This window comes from Carettochelys insculpta, chromosome 4, assembly GCF_033958435.1.
Source record: "Carettochelys insculpta isolate YL-2023 chromosome 4, ASM3395843v1, whole genome shotgun sequence".
Classification (NCBI taxonomy): Eukaryota; Metazoa; Chordata; order Testudines; family Carettochelyidae; genus Carettochelys; species Carettochelys insculpta.
Window position 1 is genome coordinate 69,902,398 of NC_134140.1, and position 20,801 is coordinate 69,923,198.

General features: G+C 45.7%; 1 protein-coding gene across 6 annotated transcripts in view; it reads left to right on the forward strand.

The window, feature by feature from the left end:
* The window catches only part of NEK1 (NIMA related kinase 1), a 141,325-nt gene that overhangs the window by 105,667 nt on the left and 14,857 nt on the right, over positions 1-20,801 (forward strand). For all 6 annotated transcript variants that reach the window (XM_074993039.1, XM_074993044.1, XM_074993041.1 and 3 more), the window contains 3 exons: positions 5,380-5,591; positions 18,994-19,127; positions 19,382-19,514. In XM_074993039.1, the coding sequence (XP_074849140.1) occupies positions 5,380-5,591; positions 18,994-19,127; positions 19,382-19,514 (479 nt within the window). The remainder of the gene's footprint in view (positions 1-5,379; positions 5,592-18,993; positions 19,128-19,381; positions 19,515-20,801) is intronic.

Consider the following 20,801-nt stretch of genomic DNA (forward strand, 5'->3'; position numbering starts at 1 on the left):
GTCATCAAGTGATCTATTCACTAATATCTTTTCTTGGTTTCTGGTAGTCGGAGGTTTTGGGACAACCACAGCATGGAATTGTCCCTTTTGACTTCTCTTCCATGAAATTATCTAATTTGTTTTTGAACCTAATAATACTTTTTCCCTGTACACCATCTCCTGGCAATTAATTTTCCCCCAGGTTGACTGTTCACCATGTAAAGTCATTCCTTTTGTTTGTTTTAAACTTTCTGTATATTCATTTTATTGTGTGTACCCTGGTTCTTATGTTAAGTGAAGGGATAAATAACACTTCCTTATTCACTTTCTCAACATCTTACAATTTTATACACCTCATATATACTCTCTCCTTAGTCATCTCTTTTCCAAGTTTTAAAGTGCCTGTCTTTTCAATCTGTCTTCATATGGCAGCTGTTCCATACCCCCTAATGATTTTCAGTTGCTCTTCTCTGTATTTTTTCCAATCCAAATACTTTTTCTTATCTGGAATGACCAAAATTGCTTGAGGTGTTCAAGGTATGGTTCTGTCATGGACTGTGGCATATTTTCTCTTTTAGTTTCTCGTAATTTCCTAATGATTCATAACATTCAATTAGTTTCTTTTCACTCTTGTTGCACATAAAGCATATGTTTTCAGAGAACTATGCACGATAACTTCAAGATCTCTTTCTTAAGTGGTAACAGTTAATTTAATTTAGATCCTTTTATGTAAATTAGGTGGTCATGGGATAGGAGGAAAGATCCTTTCATGGATCGGGAATTGGTTAAAAGACAGAAAACAAAGGGTGGGAATAAATGGTAAATTTTCACAATGGAGGAGGGTAACTAGTGGTGTTCCCCAGGGGTCAGTCCTGGGACCGATCCTGTTCAACTTGTTCATCAATGATCTAGAAAATGAGGTAATCAGTGAGGTGGCAAAGTTTGCAGATGACACCAAGTTGTTCAGGACAGTCAAAACCAAAAGGGATTGTGAAGAACTACAAAAAGATCTCAGCAAACTGAGTGATTGGGCAGCAAAATGGCAAATGAAATTTAATGTGGGTAAGTGTAAGGTAATGCACATTGGAAAAAATAACCCAAATTACACGTACTACATGATGGGGTCAAATTTAGCTACGACAGATCAGGAAAGGGATCTTGGAGTTATAGTGGATAGTTCTCTGAAGACATCCACGCAGTGTGCAGCGGCAGTTAGTAAGGCAAATAGGATGTTAGGAATTATTAAAAAAGGGATCGGTAATAAGACAAAAGATATCATACTTCCCCTATATAAAACTATGGTACGCCCACATCTTGAGTACTGTGTGCAGATGTGGTCTCCTCACCTCAAAAAAGATATATTGGCATTAGAAAAGGTTCAGAAAAGGGCGACTAAGATGATTAGGGGCTTGGAACGGGTCCCATATGGGGAGAGGCTAGAGAGACTGGGACTTTTCAGTTTGGAAAAGAGGCGATTGAGGGGCGATATGATAGAGGTATATAAAATCATGAATGGTGTGGAGAAAGTGAATATAGAAAAATTATTTACCTTTTCCCATAATACAAGAACTAGGGGACACCAAATGAAATTGATGGGTAGTAGGTTCAAAACTAATAAAAGGAAATTTTTCTTCACACAGCGCACAGTCAACCTGTGGAACTCCTTGCCCCGGAGGAGGCTGTGAAGGCCAGGACTCTATTAGGGTTTAAAAAAGAGCTTGATAAATTTTTGCAGGTTAGGTCCATAAATGGCTATTAGCCAGGGGTAAAGTATGGTGCCCTAGCCTTCTGAACAAGGGCAGGAGATGGATGGCAGGAGATAAATCACTTGATCATTGTCTTTTGTTCTCCTTCTCTGGGGCACCTGGCATTGGCCACCGTCGGCAGATGGGATGCTGGGCTGGATGGACCTTTGGTCTGACCCAGTATGGCCGTTCTTATGTTCTTATCCTATAATTTTGTATGTATAGTTGGGATTCTATCTTCCAATCTACATTACTTTGCACATTCCCTGATCTTCTTTTCCAGTCACCCAGTTTCCTAAGCTCACTTTGAAGTCTAAAGCAGATTGAAGAATTACAAAGTTTTTGGCACCTGTTTACCACCTTTTTTTTCTTTTACCCATATTACTTATGAATACACTGAACAGAACTGGTCCAAGTCCAGGTTCTTGAGGGATACTCCACTATTTACCTTTCTCTTTTATGAAAACTGACCTTTTATTCCTTCTGTTTCCTGTCTTGTAACCAATTTCTGATGCATGAAATGATCTTGTTTCTTAAACCATTACTGCTTACTGTGCTTAAGAGCAGGTGGTGAGGGACTTTCAGAAAGTCCCAAGTACTCTGTTGTACCTGGCTCACCTTTGTCCAATTTGTTGACACACTCAAAGAATTTTACCAGATTTATGTTGACTGTTGTCTAGCAATACTCTTGAGAGAATTCTGTGCCAAAAAATTAAAAATTACATGTGCAGTATTTTAAAACTGCATATTTTGTCAAAATAACATATTCACACCATTTTCAATTATTTCCTCACAAATATTTTGAAATAAAATACCAATATAATTGAAAATGTAGTCACTATATTGTTTGTTATTTTAACAATTAAAATGCAAAATTTGGCAGATTTCTTCACATTTTGGGGTGCAAAATTCCCTTGTACCAGGATTCTTTGTGGCAGAGTCTGGGTGCAGGCAGCTTGGGGTGGGATCTGGGTACGATATGGGTACGCAGTAGGGATGTAAAATCCTGTTGAATTTGATTTAACCAGTTTAAATGTTAGGTTTAGCTGGTGAACTGATTAAACAGGTGGGGAGGCAGCTGTAGGTTTTCTCAGTGGGAAGCCAGGGAGCTGTGGACGGGGGCTGCTGTTAGGCTGGAGCACTCATGGCACACCAGGGTTGCCACAGCTTGGCTGGAGTGTCCCTGTGCATGGCGCTGCTGTGTGTGGAACATGCTCCAGCGTGGCTGGAGCAGCCCCGTCTGCAGCAGCTTGACTGAGGTGTGCCACAGGCAGGGGTGCTCCAGCTCATCCAGAGCAGCCCCCGTCTGAGGCAGCGCTGGGCACACCACAGGCCAGAGGCACTCCAGCTGGGCTGAAGCAGACCTGGTCCCAGCATGTTGTGGGCAGGGGTGTTCCAACACAGACAAAGCAGCCCTGGGACTGGCGCACTGCAGGTGAAGGTGTTCTAACCCACCTAAAGCAGCCCTTGTCTGCGGTACGGGGGCAGCTCCGGGCCTTCTTCGCTGGAGTGGCCTTCCCTTTCCCCTCACCCCAGGTTTGCCACAAATGGGGCCACTCTGGCAGTTAGAGCACCCCCTCCCCCGACATGTGACTGGAGCAACCCCCTTCCTACAGTGGAGGGGGGCTGCTCCAGCCTGTACTGATTAAATGTCACCAGTTAGCCTCATCTGTTTAGGGTGAGGCTAATTAGTTAACCAGTTAAACTTTAACATCCATAGTACACAGGGGCTCAGCGCAGCAAGAATGGGGCTCCATAGTTGAAGATGATTAGGTTTCAGTATGGGAGCTAGGGGGAGTGGGGCTTTGGGTGGGAGAAGGTCAGACTGCATTGGGGTGGAGCTCAGTGTGGGCATCCTGATGCAGGGGCTGAGGCTCAGCAGGGTGGGAGTTTGGGGGTATTTTCAGCTATTAGTTTGATAATTTGACACTTTTAACCATTTTGTTTGTATTGGAGTTAGGCTTACTGGACTGTAACAGGCTCCAGCGTAACCCTGCCATTCTTAAAAAAACAGGCATTGCACTAGGTATCTTTCAAAGTGTGATACAGAGGCTGAGTTAGTTGATAGTAACAAACCATTGTGCATAGTTCTGCAATTTAATATTTGAGTTCCTTCAGAAACAAGTGGATGAATACCATGTGGTCCCCGTGATTTATTACTCTTTTCATTTTATCAGTTTGTTCCATAACCACCTCTAACAACAACTCCATCTGCAATAGTTCCTCAGATTAGTCATGAAAAAGCATGGCTCAGATATGGAAATCTCCCTCACATCCTCTTCAGTGAAGTCTGGTGCAAAGAATTAATTTAGCTTCTCCAGATACCTTGTCTTCCTTGTGTTTGCCTTTTAATGGCTCCATTTATTATTTGTTAGTCTTCCTGCTTCTGATGCACTTAAAACCCTTTTTGCTTTTGCATCTTTTGCTAATTGCTCTTCAAATTCTTTTTCAGATTGTCTAATTATACTTTTACATTTGACTTGCCAGAGTTTGTTCCTTGTTCTGTTTTTCTGTTAGGATTTGACTTCTAATTTTCAAAGGATGCGTTTTTGCCACCCTCGTACATTATCCCATGCTGCCTCTCCATGCTTGGATGTAGACATCTACACAGTTACCTCAGAATCTTCCTTTGCTGCAACTCCTAAAAAATTACTAACAGTTAGGATGCGGGTGTGCTGAGACCAGTGCCTATCATGCTGATCAATATTGTCTCTTTCCCTGTAAACCCCATCTAGCTGCATCTCTTGTGTCTTGACTTATACTGAGATTGTGAGCTTTTGCCGGGGGGGCATCTTTGTATACTGTATTACATAAGTAAAGAAACCAGATGTGGTACTGTTACCACTTATCAGGTACCTACCACCCTGGCTAATCATGTTTCAAACATTAAATTGTGCAATTACAGTGAGGATTCACTCAGGCTAAGTGTATCTCTGGGTCCTTGCATCTTCAGGATACAGCCAGTTTGCCCTGCTGTTTCTCAAAATGTCAGAGATAATTCAGATTAGCCCACAAGTCTCTAAGACTTGTTTACTTCCCTTCCATCCTCACCCGTTTCTCACTCCAGTTGAACAAACAGCAATGGTACAGCATTCCTGCCTTTTTTGGACGCAGCAGTGAGTGAAACCTTGTGGGGCTTTTTTTTCCCCCCTCCACTCTTCTTTTGCTTAGTGGAGCAAAACTTAAGGACTTTATTCATGAGGCAAAACGAATGCTGAGCTCTTTCCCTCCTTCTAACATACACTTCATTTTGGTGGTGCAGGCCATATGGAGCAAGCCAAAAACCTAGTAATACCAAGGTGGTCCTCCGAGGTGTCACAGAATGAAAGCTCTGCCATGACTGCTCCCAGCCCATGGCCTTTCTAAGGGCAGGAACTTGTTAGTCATTGTATTCAAGCTGTAAAGAGAGAGAATCCATCTTTCTAAGTGAATTCAAAATGTTTACTTTAAGAAAAAATGGTAATGTATCACTTTTGCCAACATAACAGTTAAACTGAGATAGTATAAGGTTGGAAGTGACCCTTCTACCAAAGATAAAGAGAGGAAATAATCTCTTTCCAAGAATATGCCTAAACACTTTGGTTCAGATTGAGAAGAACTTTAAGAACTCTCTGGATGGTGCTTCCATTATTTGTGTATATTTCTCTTATCACAGTATGTTTGGTGAGGCAGATACAGACTTGCAGGAGCTTCAGGCCTCGATGGAACAGTTACTTAGAGAGCAGCCTAGTGAGGAACTCAGTGAAGAGGAGTTGTCTACCTTAAAGGCAGGTACTGCAGCATGCATAACCAATGGTACAGAGTTGGATGATGAGGATGGCAACAACCCCAGCAGTGAAAGTGTACTTAATGAAGAATGGCAGTCAGGTAAAAACTTTTGTTTCTTGCAATTTCGCTTACTGATATTAGTGGTTTAAATACCAAATTTGGTAACAATTCTATAAAGCGTTTTAGCAAATAGTCTGTATAAAGGACATTATACGGAATTAAGCTTCATTTTATTGCAAAACTTGGAAAAGTCTAATTATAATTAGATCTTAGTTAGGGTCATAACAATGAGTGTTGAATGTTTTAGTCTTCAGTTGACCATGATTACAAATGAGTATGAAGTGACTTTATTACCTGTAACTGTTACTTCCAGGACAGGTCCAAGACCAGGGGTCTGCAACCAAAACAGCAAGAAGAGCCATTTTTTCCAATTCCTTAACAAAACTCAGTAATTAAAGAGCTGCAATGCATGTGAATACAAGATGGTCCTCAATTAATAACATCAAACCATGCTTCTTGTAACCCTTATTTTCATAGCAGCGCACACACTGATTTACAATGTGGTGCATGTTTACTGCAGGACATTGACATCCTTTTTACATATTCTAATTCCTCACACTTTACATGTGTGTTTGTATCACTGCCATCCTGACTTTCACTCTGAAACCTTCTCTCCCTCTCCCACTCTCTCAGAGAGTCGCAAGAGGGAGTTATCCAACATTTCAAGATCACATAACGTTTGCTGTTTAGATCATAGTTGTTAATTTTGGGGCTTTTAGATGTTCACTGTTTATCAAAAATAATCAAGAGGTTTTTCTGCTTTGCAATTATAGCGTCAGGAGCCACAAAGAAGTCCTTGAAGAGATGCAGGCTGCAGACCCCTGTCCAAAACTATGCACTTATGCACATAATCTTTTTACATTTACACAGTGCATGATTCCATCACACAAATTTTGAACAGACTGTATAAGCTGGTGTGACTGGAGTAAATGAGTAGCTGCATTAGGATTAAGTATACAAGGGTTGTAAGGTTTTCAGCTTTGCCAATAGTAGAAATCTCTATTAATGCAGTGGAACTGAAAATATCATTTAGTTTAGTTTCAGACAATCCCATTTTCTTAGTACTGTTAGGACGTGATGCTGTACTAAAGTCTTAGGCTATGGCCACATTTGGCCAAAATTTCAAAATGGCCATGCTAATGGCCAAATCGAAGAATACTAATGAGGTGCTGAATTGAATGTTCAGTGCCTCATTAGCGTTTGCATGCTGCTGTCCCCGGCACTTCGAAAGCAGCACTTTGGAACACGTGCGGCTTGGCGCAGCTACATGTGGGTCCTTTTCAAAAGGACCCTGCACATTTCAAAATTCCCTTTTTCCTATCATCTGAGGGGAATCCCCTTATTCCCTGAGGGCAATCCTCATCTGAGGGGAATAAGGGGATTTTGAAATGTGCAGGGTCCTGTCAAAAAGGATGCCCATGTAGCTGCGCCAAGCTATTCAATTCAGCGCCTTATAACTATTCTTCAGTTTGGCCATTAGCATGGCCATTTTGAAATTTTGGCCAAGTGTGGCCACAGCCGTAGCCTGACGTTTTAGATTCTAAAATGCTAGTTAAAGGCAGAGTATTTTCGTACAGCTTAAAAGGGCAAACGTGAAAATTTATGAAGTGGTCAGGATAAATTAAGGAATTTTAATGAGTTCTATGTTGTGTGGGAACACAATGTAATTACGTAAGCATAAAAGCAATAACAATATTGAAAAATGAGTGGTTGTATAGGTATCCTAACAGTTTTGGATTGATGAACCGAAGGTATGTGGTGTACATATAGTAAAATAACTGGATTCATAATACATGTTGTACCTCTAAAAACTGGGAATCTCTGGCCAGACCACAGATGCTCCTGGACCAGAGAACCCCAGGCTGGAACCCATGGCAGTGGTGAGGATCACAGTTGGGGCCAGGCTGGGAATAGGGGGACGGTCAGCAGGGATTGGAATCAGGATAGAGGTAGACTGGTGGCAGGGAACCTCCCCAGTCCTTCAAATCCCAATGTATGGGATTGGTCATGTCCCGAAGGTGAAGTACTTGGGAGTTCCAGCCTGGAATACCTTTTTATGAGACATCTCAAAGGGAATTATACAAATTAAATGAGCTTCACAAACGTCTACAATGATGACGACTACTACAACTTTTTTTCGCCTCCTGTTTCCCACTTGTCCCTATAGATACCCCCAGTGTGCAGTAATTTGAAATGTTGCTCACACCTCAATTTTTATCACGAGTCTCACACTGTTGGTGTTTTCTTAACACGAATCCAGGAGATGAGGTATTGTTTCCTGAGCGTCCTAGCTTTCATTTTTAATGAAGTGTTTTTTAGACCTTGTGGTACAGGGAAAAGCTTGAAAACGCAACTCCTACAAGTTCAAAATCTACAGGGCAGTCGCGCCCTCTCCCAGTAATATAGTGCTTTAAAGATGTCATGATTTGAAGGTAAGCATATGGTTTCTGAACACATTAGGTTGGCAATGTTGGGTTACACTTGTGATTTGGTCGAGACTGCATTTTGCCACAGTCCTGGAGACTGTTTAATGGTATCAGCAATTAGAACTTGGGACTAAAAGCTGAGTGTTCTGGATTTTAACTTTTAGACAGTGCTACCTACCGGGGGGGGAGCTTTGCTTTGGGCAGCACCCCCCGCATCCTGCAGCCTCCATGGGGTGTCCGCAGCCTCCAGCTGCCCCTCCTCCCCTACCGCATCTGCTTGCAGCGAGGAGAGCAGCACTTGAGGCGACCCCCTTCCATCTTGCAGCCTGTTTGTTGGGGCACTCTGGGGGCTGGACAGATCCTAGGGGCTGCCCCTGGCCTCCAGGACAATCCCATCCACCTATAGCCTACAAGCTGTCTGGGGGGATGCCCCTTCCTCTAGCAGCAACCCCTCCTTACAGGCTGCCTGGCAGGGGCTAGCTCCAGGTGTTCCCCCCCAGTCTCCAGCACCCTCTTCCTACTCATCCTCCCTCTTGCAGCCTTCAAGTTGCCTGTGTGGGGAGCCAGGCTCTGGAGGTGACCTCCCTCCCCAACAGCCTCTCTGTGGCCTGTAGGCTGTCCAGGGAATGGCCAGACTCTGGTGGCTGCCCACCTCCAGTGCTCCTTGCAGGCTGTCTGGGTGGGGTGCATTTCCAGGGGCTGTCCCTGGCCTTCAGTGCCCCTCCCCATAGCCTGCAAGCTGTCTAGGGGCTGCCCCCTGCAGCTACCCTCCCTGGCATGACCTGCAGGCTGTGGGGACAGAAGCCAGGCTCTGTGGGGCTGCCTTTCTCAATTGACCCTCCCCATAGCCTGTATGCTTTCTGGGGGGCAGGTCTGGGGCTTACCCCTCTGACAGCTCACCCATGGTCTGTAGGCTGTCAGTGGGGGTAGGCTCTGGGAGCTGTCCCCATCCAGCTGTTCCCTTCTCCTGCAGCCGCCCTTCACAGCTTGCAGGCTGGCTGAAAGGGGCAAGATTCCAGGGCTTGTCCATGTCCTCCTGGCTGTTTGCGGGCCGCCTGTCTTCCAGCAGCCTCCTCTGTGCCTTGCAGGCTCTCCATGGGGGAGTGGGGACAGGCTCTGGGTTTGGGGCTGAGAAAACCTGGTCTTTGTGGCAGGTAAATGGGATAATCCCAGTCCTGCTGGCTTCTTTCTTTGTGCTGCAGCTGCCCCCCCTGGCCACACTCAGTATCTCCTCTGTGCATGTCTCACTTTCTCCTCCCTTCTCCATTTGCTCCTCTTTCCATGTTTTGGAAAACTCCCATTTCTGGCACTTCCCAATTTTTCTTAAATCTGCCACTGAGTGTCCAGGGAGATTGAAGTGTTTCCCCACAGGCTTCTGTACATTACCATTCCTGATATCTGATTTATGTCCATTTATTCTTTTACAGAGAGACTGTCCAGTTTGGCCAATGTAAATTGCAGGGGGCATTGCTGGCACATGATGGACTTTATTATATTAGTAGATGTGCAGGTAAAGGAGCCCCTGATGGAACAGTTGGTGTTAGGTCCTGTGATGATGTCACTGGTGTAGATATGTGAGCAGAGTTGGCAGCGAGGACTGTTGCAGGGGCTGGTTCCAGGCCTAGAGTCGCTGGTTTGTGATTTGTAGTGGCTGGTGAGGATTTGTTTAAGGCTGACGGGCTGTCTGTAGGCGAGGACAGGACTGCCTCCCAAGGTCTGTGAGGATGAAAGATCATTGTTCAAGATGTGTTGCAGATCACTGATGATGCGCTGGAGAGACCTTAGGTGGGGGCTGTATGTGATGGTCAGTGGTGTTCTCTTGTTTTCCTTGCAGGGCCTGGGTTGTAGCAGATGGCTTCTGGGTACCCATCTGGCTCTATCGATCTGTTTCCTCACTTCCTTAGGGGGTATTGTAGTTTGAGGAAAGCTTGGTAAAGGTCTTGTAGATGTTTGTCTCTGTCTGATGGATCAGAGCAAATACGGTTGTACCTTAGTGCCTGGCTGTAAACAATGGATCGTGTAGTGTGCCCTGGATGGGAGCTGGAGGTGTGTAGATAAGCATAGCGGTCTGTGAGTTTTCGGTATAGGGTGGTATTTACGTGTCCGCCTTTTATCTGCACAGTAGTGTCCAGGAAGTGAATTTCTTGTGTGGACTGGTCCAGGCTAAGGTTGATGGCGGGGTGGAAACTGTTGAAATCACAGTGGAACTCTTCAGGAGCCTCCTTCCAATGGGTCCACATGATGAAGATGTCATCAATGTAGCACAGGTAGAGGAGGGGTGCTAGGGGACGAGAACTGAGTAAGCGTTGTTCCAGGTCAGCCATAAAAATGTTGGCATACCGTGGGGCCATGCGGGTGCCCATAGCAGTGCCACTGATTTGAAAGTATAATTTGTCCCCAAATCTGAAATAGTTGTGGGTGAAGACAAAGTCACAAAGCTCCACCACTGTTTGTGCCTCACTTTCATCGGGAATAATGTTCCTAACAGCTTGGAGTCCATCTTCATATGGGATATTGGTATAAAAGGCCTCTGCATCCATGGTGGCCAGGTTGGTGTTTTCAGGAAGGTCACCAATGGATTGTAGTTTCCTGAGGAAGTCAGTGGTATCTCGACGAAAGCTGGGGGTGCTGGTAGCATAGGGTCTAAGTAGAGAGTCCACCTATCCAGACAATCCTGTGGTGAGGGTGCCAATGCCTGAGATGATGGGGCGTCTGGGATTTCCAGGTTTATGGATCTTGGGTAGCAGGTAGAATAAACCTGGTCTGGGTTCAAGGGATATATCTGTGTAAATCTGTTCCTGTGTTTTTATAGGGAGGGTCTTGAGCAGATGCTGTAGTTTCTTTGTGTATTCCTCAGTGGGATCCTTGGACAGAGGCTTGTAGAATGTGGTATTGGAGAGTTGCCTGGCAGCCCCCTTTTGGTAGTCTGTCCTATTCATGATGACAACAGCACCTCCCTTGTCAGCCTCTTGGATGACAGTGTCAGAGTTGTTTCTGAGGCTGTTGATGGCGTTGTGTTCTGCATGGCTGCGATTATGGAGTAAGCTGTGCCGCTTGTCCACACAAGTGTGGAAGAAGCTTTTCTTTTTGAAGTTAGAGACACATTCTTTTATCTGACAAGTATCAGAGAGGTAGCTGTGTTAGTCTGTAGCTTCGAGACCAACAAGAAGTCTTGTGGCACCTTACGGACTAACAGATATTTTGGAGCATCAGCTTTCATGGCAAAGACCCGCTTCATCATCTGATGAAGCGGGTCTTTGTCCACGAAAGCTTGTGCTCCAAAATATCTGTTAGTCTATAAGGTGCCACAAGACTTCTTGTTATTTTTTGTATCTGTTTCCTGTGCCTCTTGAAAGTTCTCCTTGACTTGCTGGTTTCTAATCTGATACCATGTGGTTTTCTGTAGATGAGGTATTATGTAAATGTAAAGCAATTCCTTAATAAATATGATTTTTTACACACACACACACACACACACACACACAGAGACATCTCACAGAGCTGGAAGGGACCTTGGGAGGTCATTGAGTTCAGTCCCCTGCCCTCTTAGCAGGACTAAGCACCAACCTTTTTTATTTTCTTAAATCCCTAAATGGTCACCTCAAACTCTGAGCTCACAACCCTGGATTTAGCAGGCCAATGCTCACACCACTGAGCTATTCCCCCCACCCTGCCTCCATCAGTGAATCCAAGCCTTAATAACTCATCTCTCGTTCGCTAATTCTCTTAGGTCATGTCTCCATTCAAAATACAAATTGTATTTTTCAATTTATTGGCTAGAATAAAAATTTCTATCTTGTGAGGGCCAGGCAAATATCACTTGAAAATATTTTATGTAGTTGTGGATGATTCTAAGCACCAACTTGTGTAAGTTATGACCAGATAAAACATGAGTTGCTCTTCAAGTAATTGGTCCTTTCCAAGTTGAGTGTGTGGGGGTGCATGCCCAGTTGCTGGAAGATTTTTGCCCTAGCCAGTAGCCATAGGGTTGGTGCGGCACCCCCTGGAATGGTGCCGATATGGCGACCAATTATGTGCACTGCTTGACACCCTCCCCCGCCCCCTCTCAGTTCCTTCTCACTGCGCTGCTGGTCATTGGAGTTCTTACTTTCTCCTCTTTCATTAAGTAGCTAGTAGCCTTTTTGTTTTGTAAATTGTTCTCAAAGTAAAATCATTTATTAGGTGATGAACTTCGGTGGTGATCTGAAAAAGTGGGTCTGTCCAACGTAAGCTCATCGCCTAATAAATTATTTTGTTAGTCTTTAAAGTGCTACTGGACTGCTTTTTTGTTTTGATAGTATATAGACTAGCATGGCTATCTCTCTGTTACTAGTTCTCAAAGTAGTGTAAATAGTTTTAGAGTTTATCAGTTAGTCTTAGTGTCTTCACTGATAGCCGAGGCGGGGCTGTCCATCCTCCTCGACGTTGGGGAATGCCTGGCTCCCCAGGCTTTGGCTTGTTCAAAGTGTGGCAGAAGTATACTCAAAAGCGACCCCCATTCTGCTTGTCTGATTTACTTGGGGGAAGGTCACTTGCATGACCACTGTTCAATTTGTAAGGCCTTTAAGCCCAGAACTTTAAAAGTTAGGGCCCAACACCTTAAAATCCTACTAATGCAGACAGCTCTTAAACCTCAGGAGTCCCCAGCAGGAGCAGAGGGTGGAGCTTTCTCGATGCAAAGTGCACTGGCACCATCTACCACAGTGCCGTCCACAGACTCTCAGCACCAGGAACAGGCCCAGGCTCCGTCACTCTCGCCATCTCAGTGCCATGTGAGCCAGTCTTCAGTGCTGAAGAAGAGGAGGCATGAGAGTCATAGGTCGCCAGTGTTTAAGCGTGGCGGCCATAAGTCCAAGGCTCCAGCGCACCCGGTTGAAGGACAGAGACGCACATGTTGCAGCCAGTGTGGAACAGGAGCCTACAAGTGCTGGGCTTGCCCTCAATGCCAGAGGTGTTTCAAGCAGCCCAAGGCCTCCTTCAAAAGATGGTTCTTGGTTCCTCCCTGTTGGCAAAGGACTGGTGCTGTAGCATCGAGACTGAGTGGTCGGGTCCCTTGTTACACCAGTGCCAACCTTCACATTCACGTCGATGCCGGCACCGACACCATACTCGGTGCCAAGTGCTCCGGTGCTGACCCATCAGGGAGTGACTGTGGGCCAGGGCCAGGTGCCCTCTGCTCCAGCACCAACACAGTCACTGGTGTACTTGCCATCAGCGCCGACCCCAGTGGCCCCACAATGGTCATCCACTTCTGAATCGGCATTGGAGTCAGACTCATTATACTTGGGCTCGGAACACAGAGGGAGCTCGAGAAGGTTGCACTATAGCCGTCGCAGGCACCATAGTCATCATTCGGATGATATGGGTTGGCTGCCAGCTTCACAGGTGACGCATCAGTGGCCCTTCTGGACACCGTAGGCATTTTCATGAGGCACAGGGCCAGAGCATGGGCATAACGTCAGTGAGGCCAGGAGCGCCTCCGATTCCGCGCTCGGCATGGTCAGCATCGCTGAGTGCCCCGCTGCCAGAGCATGAGCAGGAAGCAGCGAGCACTATAGAACCACCAGCATCAATCTCATTAGCCCTGTCGTGAGCACTGTTGCAGCAGGACTGGACCCCAACGGTACCACTGCAGTCGGTCATTGTGCCTCCAGTGCCGACCCAGGTACAGAGTGCGGTACGAGCACCATTGGCACCACCTGTTGGTGGTTTTTTGGGTCAGCCAGTACCAGTACCTGCTCTACCCTTGATGCCTCCCGGTTACCCTGTAATTCCTCCCGGAGGATAGTTGACAGAACAGGTCCCTGCTGCCCATCCCCTCAAGATGGAGGTGCAAGGGCTACCAGCCTCTTCCTCCCTGGATGAAGTGGTGGCAGGCCCATCGGCCTCACTGGTGCTGGAGGATGGTAGGGCATTTTATCAGCTACTCAGGAAAGTGGGCCAAAACGTGGGGGTGCAAGCAGAGGCGATCCAGGATGAGATGGACCCTATTAAGAACATTTTGTCCTCTGCGGGGCCCACTAGAGTGGCTCTGCCTATAATCAAAACAATTGTCACTGCGGCTAAAACGGTTTGGCAGACCCCCACTTCCACCCTTCCTATGGCTTGCAGGAATGAGAGACGGTACTTTGTTCCATCCCAGGGCAATGAACATCTGTTTTACCCACCCCCCTCCTAGCTCCCTGGTAGTGGACGCTACAAACCACAGAGAATGCCAAGGGTTCCAGGGTCCCTCCCCAAAAAATAGACACGAAGCACTTGGACCTTTTATAGGAGGAATGTTTATTCCACTGGTGAGTTACAACTGAGGATTGTTAACCAGCAGGCCATGGTTAGCAGGTATGCATACAACACAGTCAGTGCCCTATCTAAATTCTCCAAACTGGTACCACCTGAAGCCAAGCAGGACTTCGCAGCAGTAGTAGAGGAGAACAAACTAGTCTCAAGGGCATCCCTGCAGGCAGCACTAGATGCCGCGGACGCTGCCATGAGGGTTATGGCTTCCAGAGTGGCGATGCACACAGGGGCATGGTTGCAGGTTTCGAGCCTGCCACAGGAGGTTCAGCAAGCAATCCAGGACCTCCCCTTTAATGGCCCTACCCTGTTCTCAGACAAGACAGATAAGAGACTGCATAGCCTGAAAGACTCCAGGGTCGCCCTGCGCTTGTTAGGCCTTCATATGCCTGCCAACCAATGCAGGCATTTCAACCCCCGTCCACAGCAAAGACAGTTTCCGCAATCACAAAGGGACAGTACTAGAAGTTGGAACAGCATGGGTAGGCGCCATTCAGGCCAACAACATCAGGGCCACCAGAAGAGCCCACAGGGACCCAAACCACAGTTTTGGTGACATGATTGAGAGCATTAAATCTATCTCTACCTCTCCAGCATCCCCACCATTTTCGTTTCGCCTATCCCCCTTTTACCATATGTGGTGCAACATCACCACAGACGAGTGGGTCAGGCATACGGTAGAGAGGGGATACGGCGTCCAGTTTTCTTCATATCCCCCTTCTGTGTCCCTCTTCACAGACCCCTTTCATGAGATCCTGTTACAGCATGAATTACAATCTGTTCTGGGTTCTAGGGCCATAGAAGAAGTTCCTCCCATGTTTGGGAGACAGGGGTTTTATTCCAGGTATTTCCTAATTCTGAAGCCAAAGGGGGACTTGAGACCATCCTAGATTTGAGAGGTCTCAATGAGTTTGTGAAAAAGATAATTTTGCATGATTTCCCTGGGTCTCATACTTCTGATGCTGGAGTGGAGGGATTGGTTCCCTGCTCTCGACTTACACGACACATAGTTCCATACTTCAATTTACCCTCCTCACAGGAGGTTTGTCGGATTCATGGTAGATGGGAACCATTATCAGTTCACCTTCCTGTCTTTCCATCTATCTGCAGCCCCAAGGGTCTTCATCAAATGCATGACAGTGGTAGCAGTGCATCTGTGCAGGCAAGGGGTACAGCCCTTCCCGTACCTGGACAACTGACTAGTCTAGGGTCGTTCCAGGGAGCAGGTGATTCAGCATGTACAGTTGATCTGTCAAACCTCTGTAAGCCTCGGTCTCTTGATCAACAAGGAAGTCAGTGTTTGTCCCATCTCAGTCACAGAGTTTGTAGGGGCACAACTGGATGCTAGGTGTGTCAGGGCATTCCTGCCGGAAGTCAGGTTCAGATCCATTGGGGCCACCATCTGAGACATCCTGGCAGTTCCCACCACAACAGCCATGTGCTGCCTGCGTTTGCTGGGTCACATGGCAGTGCTCACCTTCATGGTAGAGCACACCAGGTTAAGGATGTACCCTCTAGAGCTATGGCTGTCATCAGTGTTTAGCCCTGTAAAAGACAGTTTAGACTTGTATTACGGTGCCAACTCTAACTTTGTCAACCCTGCACTGGTGTTCAGATGAGGAGGTCATCCTCACAGGAGTCCCCTTTGCCCCTCAGCAGCCCTCACTTTCCCTAGTAAGAGATGCGTCGGGCCTGGGGTGCGGACCGCACCTAGGTCAGCTGTGAACCCAGGCTCTTTGGACTGTGTCAGACCTTCAGCTCCACATAAATTTGAAGGAGCTCCAGGCCATCAGACTAGCATGTGTGACTTTCAGGGCCAGTCTATCAGGACATTGCTGTCATGTTGTCCGTACTGACTGACATGCAATGTACTATATCAACAAACGGGTGCACGCGCCTCTCCCCTGTGTCACGAGGCCATGATGCTCTGGGACTTCTGCATACAGCACATCATACTGCAGACCCATTACCTGCCAGGTGTGCACAATTCACTGGCGGAAAAACTCAGCAGGTGCTTTACGGATCACGAGTGGTCTCTCCACCCGGAGGTCGTTCATTCTACTTTCTGGGAGTGGGGGTATCCCCAGGTTGACCTGTTCACCTCCCACCGCAATGTGAAATGTGGGTTGTTTTGCTCCTACCACAATCAGAGCACAGGGTCCTGAGCAGACAGCTCCAGTGCCCCCTGGTCAGGCAGGCTGATGTATGCATTCCCACCAATCTCACTGGTTCACAGGGTCCTCCTCAGGATTCGCTCAGATGGGGCATTGATCATCTTAGTGGCACTGGCATGGGCCTGTCAGCACTGGTACTCGACCCTCCTGCACCTATTATCTGCAAGCCGATGTCGTTGCTGGTCCAGCCCAATCTGTTGATGCAGCAACAGGGGAGATTCCAACATCCCAACCTCCAGCTGCTGCACCTCACAGCATTGATATTCCATGATTGAGAGACCGGGAGCTGGCCTGTCCAGATCCCATAAAGGAAGTATTGATTTAAATAGTAGAAAACTCTCCACAAGGGTGAGTTATTTGGCTATGTGGAAAAGGTTTTTGGTATGGGTCTCACAGAGGGCAATCTCCCTCACAAGCCCCCATCCTGTTGGTTTTAGATTATGACCCTTTGAATATGGGGTCTGGTACAGGAGGGCTTAGCTGCTATCTCAGCCTTTCACCCAGCTCATGGAACGTCTTCTGTGTTTTCAGACCCCATAGTCAAAAGGTTTCTGAAAGGTTTAGAAAGAATCAAACCCCAGGTTCAGGCACCACTGCCCCGATGTGATCTCAATTTGGTGTTAGCCAAACTTATGGGGGTCCCCTTTGAATTCCTGGCTACCTGCTGTTTCTGAGCTACGAAACAGCATTTTTGGTGACAGTCACCTCGGCTCGGAGGGTATTTGAGTTGAGGGCACTTTCAGTGGACCCCTTGTACACAGTGTTTCACAATGATAAGGTTAGGCTGAGGCCTCACCCTGCATTTGTATCTAAGGTGGTCTCCTCATTTCATGTTAACCAAGACATTTCCCTACCGGTCTTTTACACGAAGCCCCATTCCTCCCTGAGGGAGCAATATTTGCATATCTTGGACATTAGAAGGGTGCTGGCCTTCTATATGGATAGGACTAGGTCATTTAGAAGAACACAGCAACTCTTTGTGGCTGTTGCTGATAGGATGAAGGGCCTTCCAGTCTCTGCCCAGTAGATTTCCTCCTGGATAGTGATGTGCATTGAGGAGTGTTTCAGGCTTGTGGGGATTCCTCCCCCTTTGGTTAAGGCACACTCCACAAGAGCACAGGTGTCATCTGTGGTGTATTTGGTGCAAGCGCCTTTCCAGACATCTGTAGAGCAGCCACTTGGTCTTCAATTCATACGTTTACAGCACATTACGCTGTGATGCTTCTGTGGGCAGGCCTGTCCTACAGTCCGTTCAGGGCTCCGACTCCACCTCCTAGGCACTAGCTTGCATTCATCCAACTTTTTAATGGACATGAGCAATTGCTTGAAGAAGAAAAGACAGTTACTTGTTCTCTAACTGGCGTTCTTTGATATGTGTTGCGCATGTCCATTCCAAAACCTTACCACCTTCTCCACTGTCGGAGTAGCCGGCAAGAAGGATACTGAGTGGTGGGGCCAGGCAGTGCGTATATTGGGCCCCATATCAGCGCCACTCCACAGGGGGCACCGCAAAAACCCTGTGGCTACTGGATGAGGCAAAAATCTTCCGGCGACTGGGTGTGCATCTGTGCACACCCAACTTGAAAAGGACATGAGCAACGCATCTCGAAGAACACCAGTTACAAAACAGGTAACTGTCTTTTGTCTTCACTGTGTGCAAAATTCAGGTATTTTTCCTCTCTCAGCACCAGGAAACTGCTGTGGACTAGTTTTGAAGTTAAAACTGGGAGTTAATTAAATTAAAATGGCATCTTGCGAGAACTCACCTACATTTATTATGATTGGAGAAGTATGTACCTTTTCATAGAAGGAATCCAAACGGGTCACATCACATATCACGGAACTGGAAGGAACCTCAGGAAGTCATTGAGTCCAGTCTCCTGCCCTCTTGGCAGGACCAAGCACTCTCCTGGACATCTTTTCTTTTTTAAAATCTATTTGCCCCAGACCCCTAAATGGCCTCCTCAAGGACTGAACTCACAACCCTGGGTTTAGCAGGCTAATGCTCGAACCCCTGAGTACGCAGGTCAGTCTTCATATTAAAATCTTAAACTGCAGATGGAAAATTAGATACCACATGAAGATTGGTAGGCTTTTACAGCCTGCCATGGGTAAGACTTGTAGACTGGTTACATAGAACTTTACTGAGCAAATCTCTGTGTGTCAAGATGAAATCAGCTCTCCATTTTGGTACAGCTGTTCAATTCTTTTGTGAGAAATGTTACTGCTGGGTATTCTACAGAGTGGAGTGTATGGAGAAGACAGCAAACATTCCAGCACCAGTGACACTCTGATGGTTTTGCCATCACAGAGCCACATTCACACACACTAATTTCTTTAGACTGTCCAAAGGAGAAAGGGTTTGTAAGTGCTTTAATTAGTGTCTCGGTGCCTCTGTCAATATGTGATAGCATGTGGCACGCTCTTGAGGAGAACTGCTTTCAATCTGGTTCAGATTTTCTGGGTGTATTTGGAAGCAATATGTTCAGAACTCAAGTGGAACTAACCTTTTTGAATGGTTTCTCTGGTTGTATTTTCTTTTTCTAGACAACAGCGATGGAGACATTGCCAGTGAATGTGAAGCGTATGACAGCGTCTTCAGCCATTTGGAAGAGCTGAGAGATAATTTGGAGCGGGAAATAGGCTTTGATAAATTCGTAGAAGTTTATGATAAAATAAAGGTGTGTGGACTTCTTGAAGTGAAAAATAGATCTATCTCAAGTTGCTTATTGTTGCATAGTGTTGTGTGACTAGAATTTGAGTTTTCCTCTAACTTTTTATTTTGTTCCACATACTAGTGCCAATACAGAAAATTTATTGTATGTGATTTAAAAGATTAACATTGTGTTAATCCACAAATCTCTGTATAAATGTGTAAATTGTTTCATTTTATGCCTATTTTAAATAAGACCATTTGCATTGTCTTTTCTTATAGGAAATTCATGAAGATGAAGATGAGAATATTGATATTTGTTCAACTATAGCTCAGAATATTCTGGGAGATGAATATAAACATCTTTATGCAAAGATTCTTCATTTAGTGATGGCGGATGGAGCATATCTGGAAGGTAATATTCTTAACACTTTACTGCAGTTGCGTATTATTTCTGTATTCTTCTCCTTAGATAAAATAATTTGTAATGGTTTGTGATATGAACAATTTTCTAAAACAAATTATTTTAATTTATTATGTTAACAACTTAAATTAAAAGCTACCAGAAATTCACAAAGTACAGCAAATAGTAAAGAAAATTTATCCAGTTTCACGCACTGAACATTTTTACTAATACTCGGCTTATTGCGTTTTTGTAACTAATTGCATATGTGCACCTAAGGAGGAAATGGGTTATTTAGCTCTGGAGCATATATGAATCAGTGCAGAAATGAAAGAGGTAAAGAAGGAATATAATAGTGAAGTATTAGAAAATGATTTTACTGAACAATGATGATTGTTACAGTTCATTATTGCTTCTCCTTCAGTGAGTTGCAATGGTAACTGAACCATGTTCTCTGCAGCTCCTCCTATTCACACTGCACGTTACTCTTCCTTTTCACAAAAAGCTGTCAGAAAATGCTGGCCATCATGCTCCTCCTGTCTCAGTATACTAGTACACTTAACACTAACTTGACCTTTTCAGAAACCAAGACATGTCTGGAGTCATGCTGCTCTGTTGGCAGCAGGGCTGAGTTGGTACAACTGTATTGCCAGGAGTAGCTGCCGGTGCAGTGTGCTGGCTCCTGGGAGTTGGAGCATTATATTACTCTCTTTTCACCAGTCTCTTCTGGGAGTAGAGCCTTGCAGGTTGGTAGTTACTGATGTCTGCCTGAACGTATCTGCATCTGCGAGTAGAAATTTGTATCTGCATCTGTGCAGGACTCTCTATGTGTGAAATCTGGGTGACATCATTTGGTGAAGGAGAGTGCATGCAGGTCCATCTGTTCACAGGAAGTCGTGACATGGCATAGAATCTAATCCTTCATACTATTTGCGTACATGATTGAGATATTCAAAAAGATGTTTCCGTGTTGCAAGAACTCTGCCATGAAGCCTCTACGAGCTCCATGCCAGTCCCAAGCCTGGAAGAAGGAGAAGAGTTGGTCAGATGAGTGTCAATGCACTGACCATCAAACAACAATACCAATGAAATCTGATGCTAGTACAACTAAACAATAAAAGATGCTGGCTCAGATGTCGCCCAGATAAACAATGTCCGCGATACCAATCAAGCAATTGGGGTTGGGTCGACAAGTTGGCTACTGAAAGAAAATTATGACTAACACATATGCTATCCATTGGAACATGGAACATCCGAACGCTGTGGGCAACTGGAAAATTAGAGCTGCTTCAGAAGGAG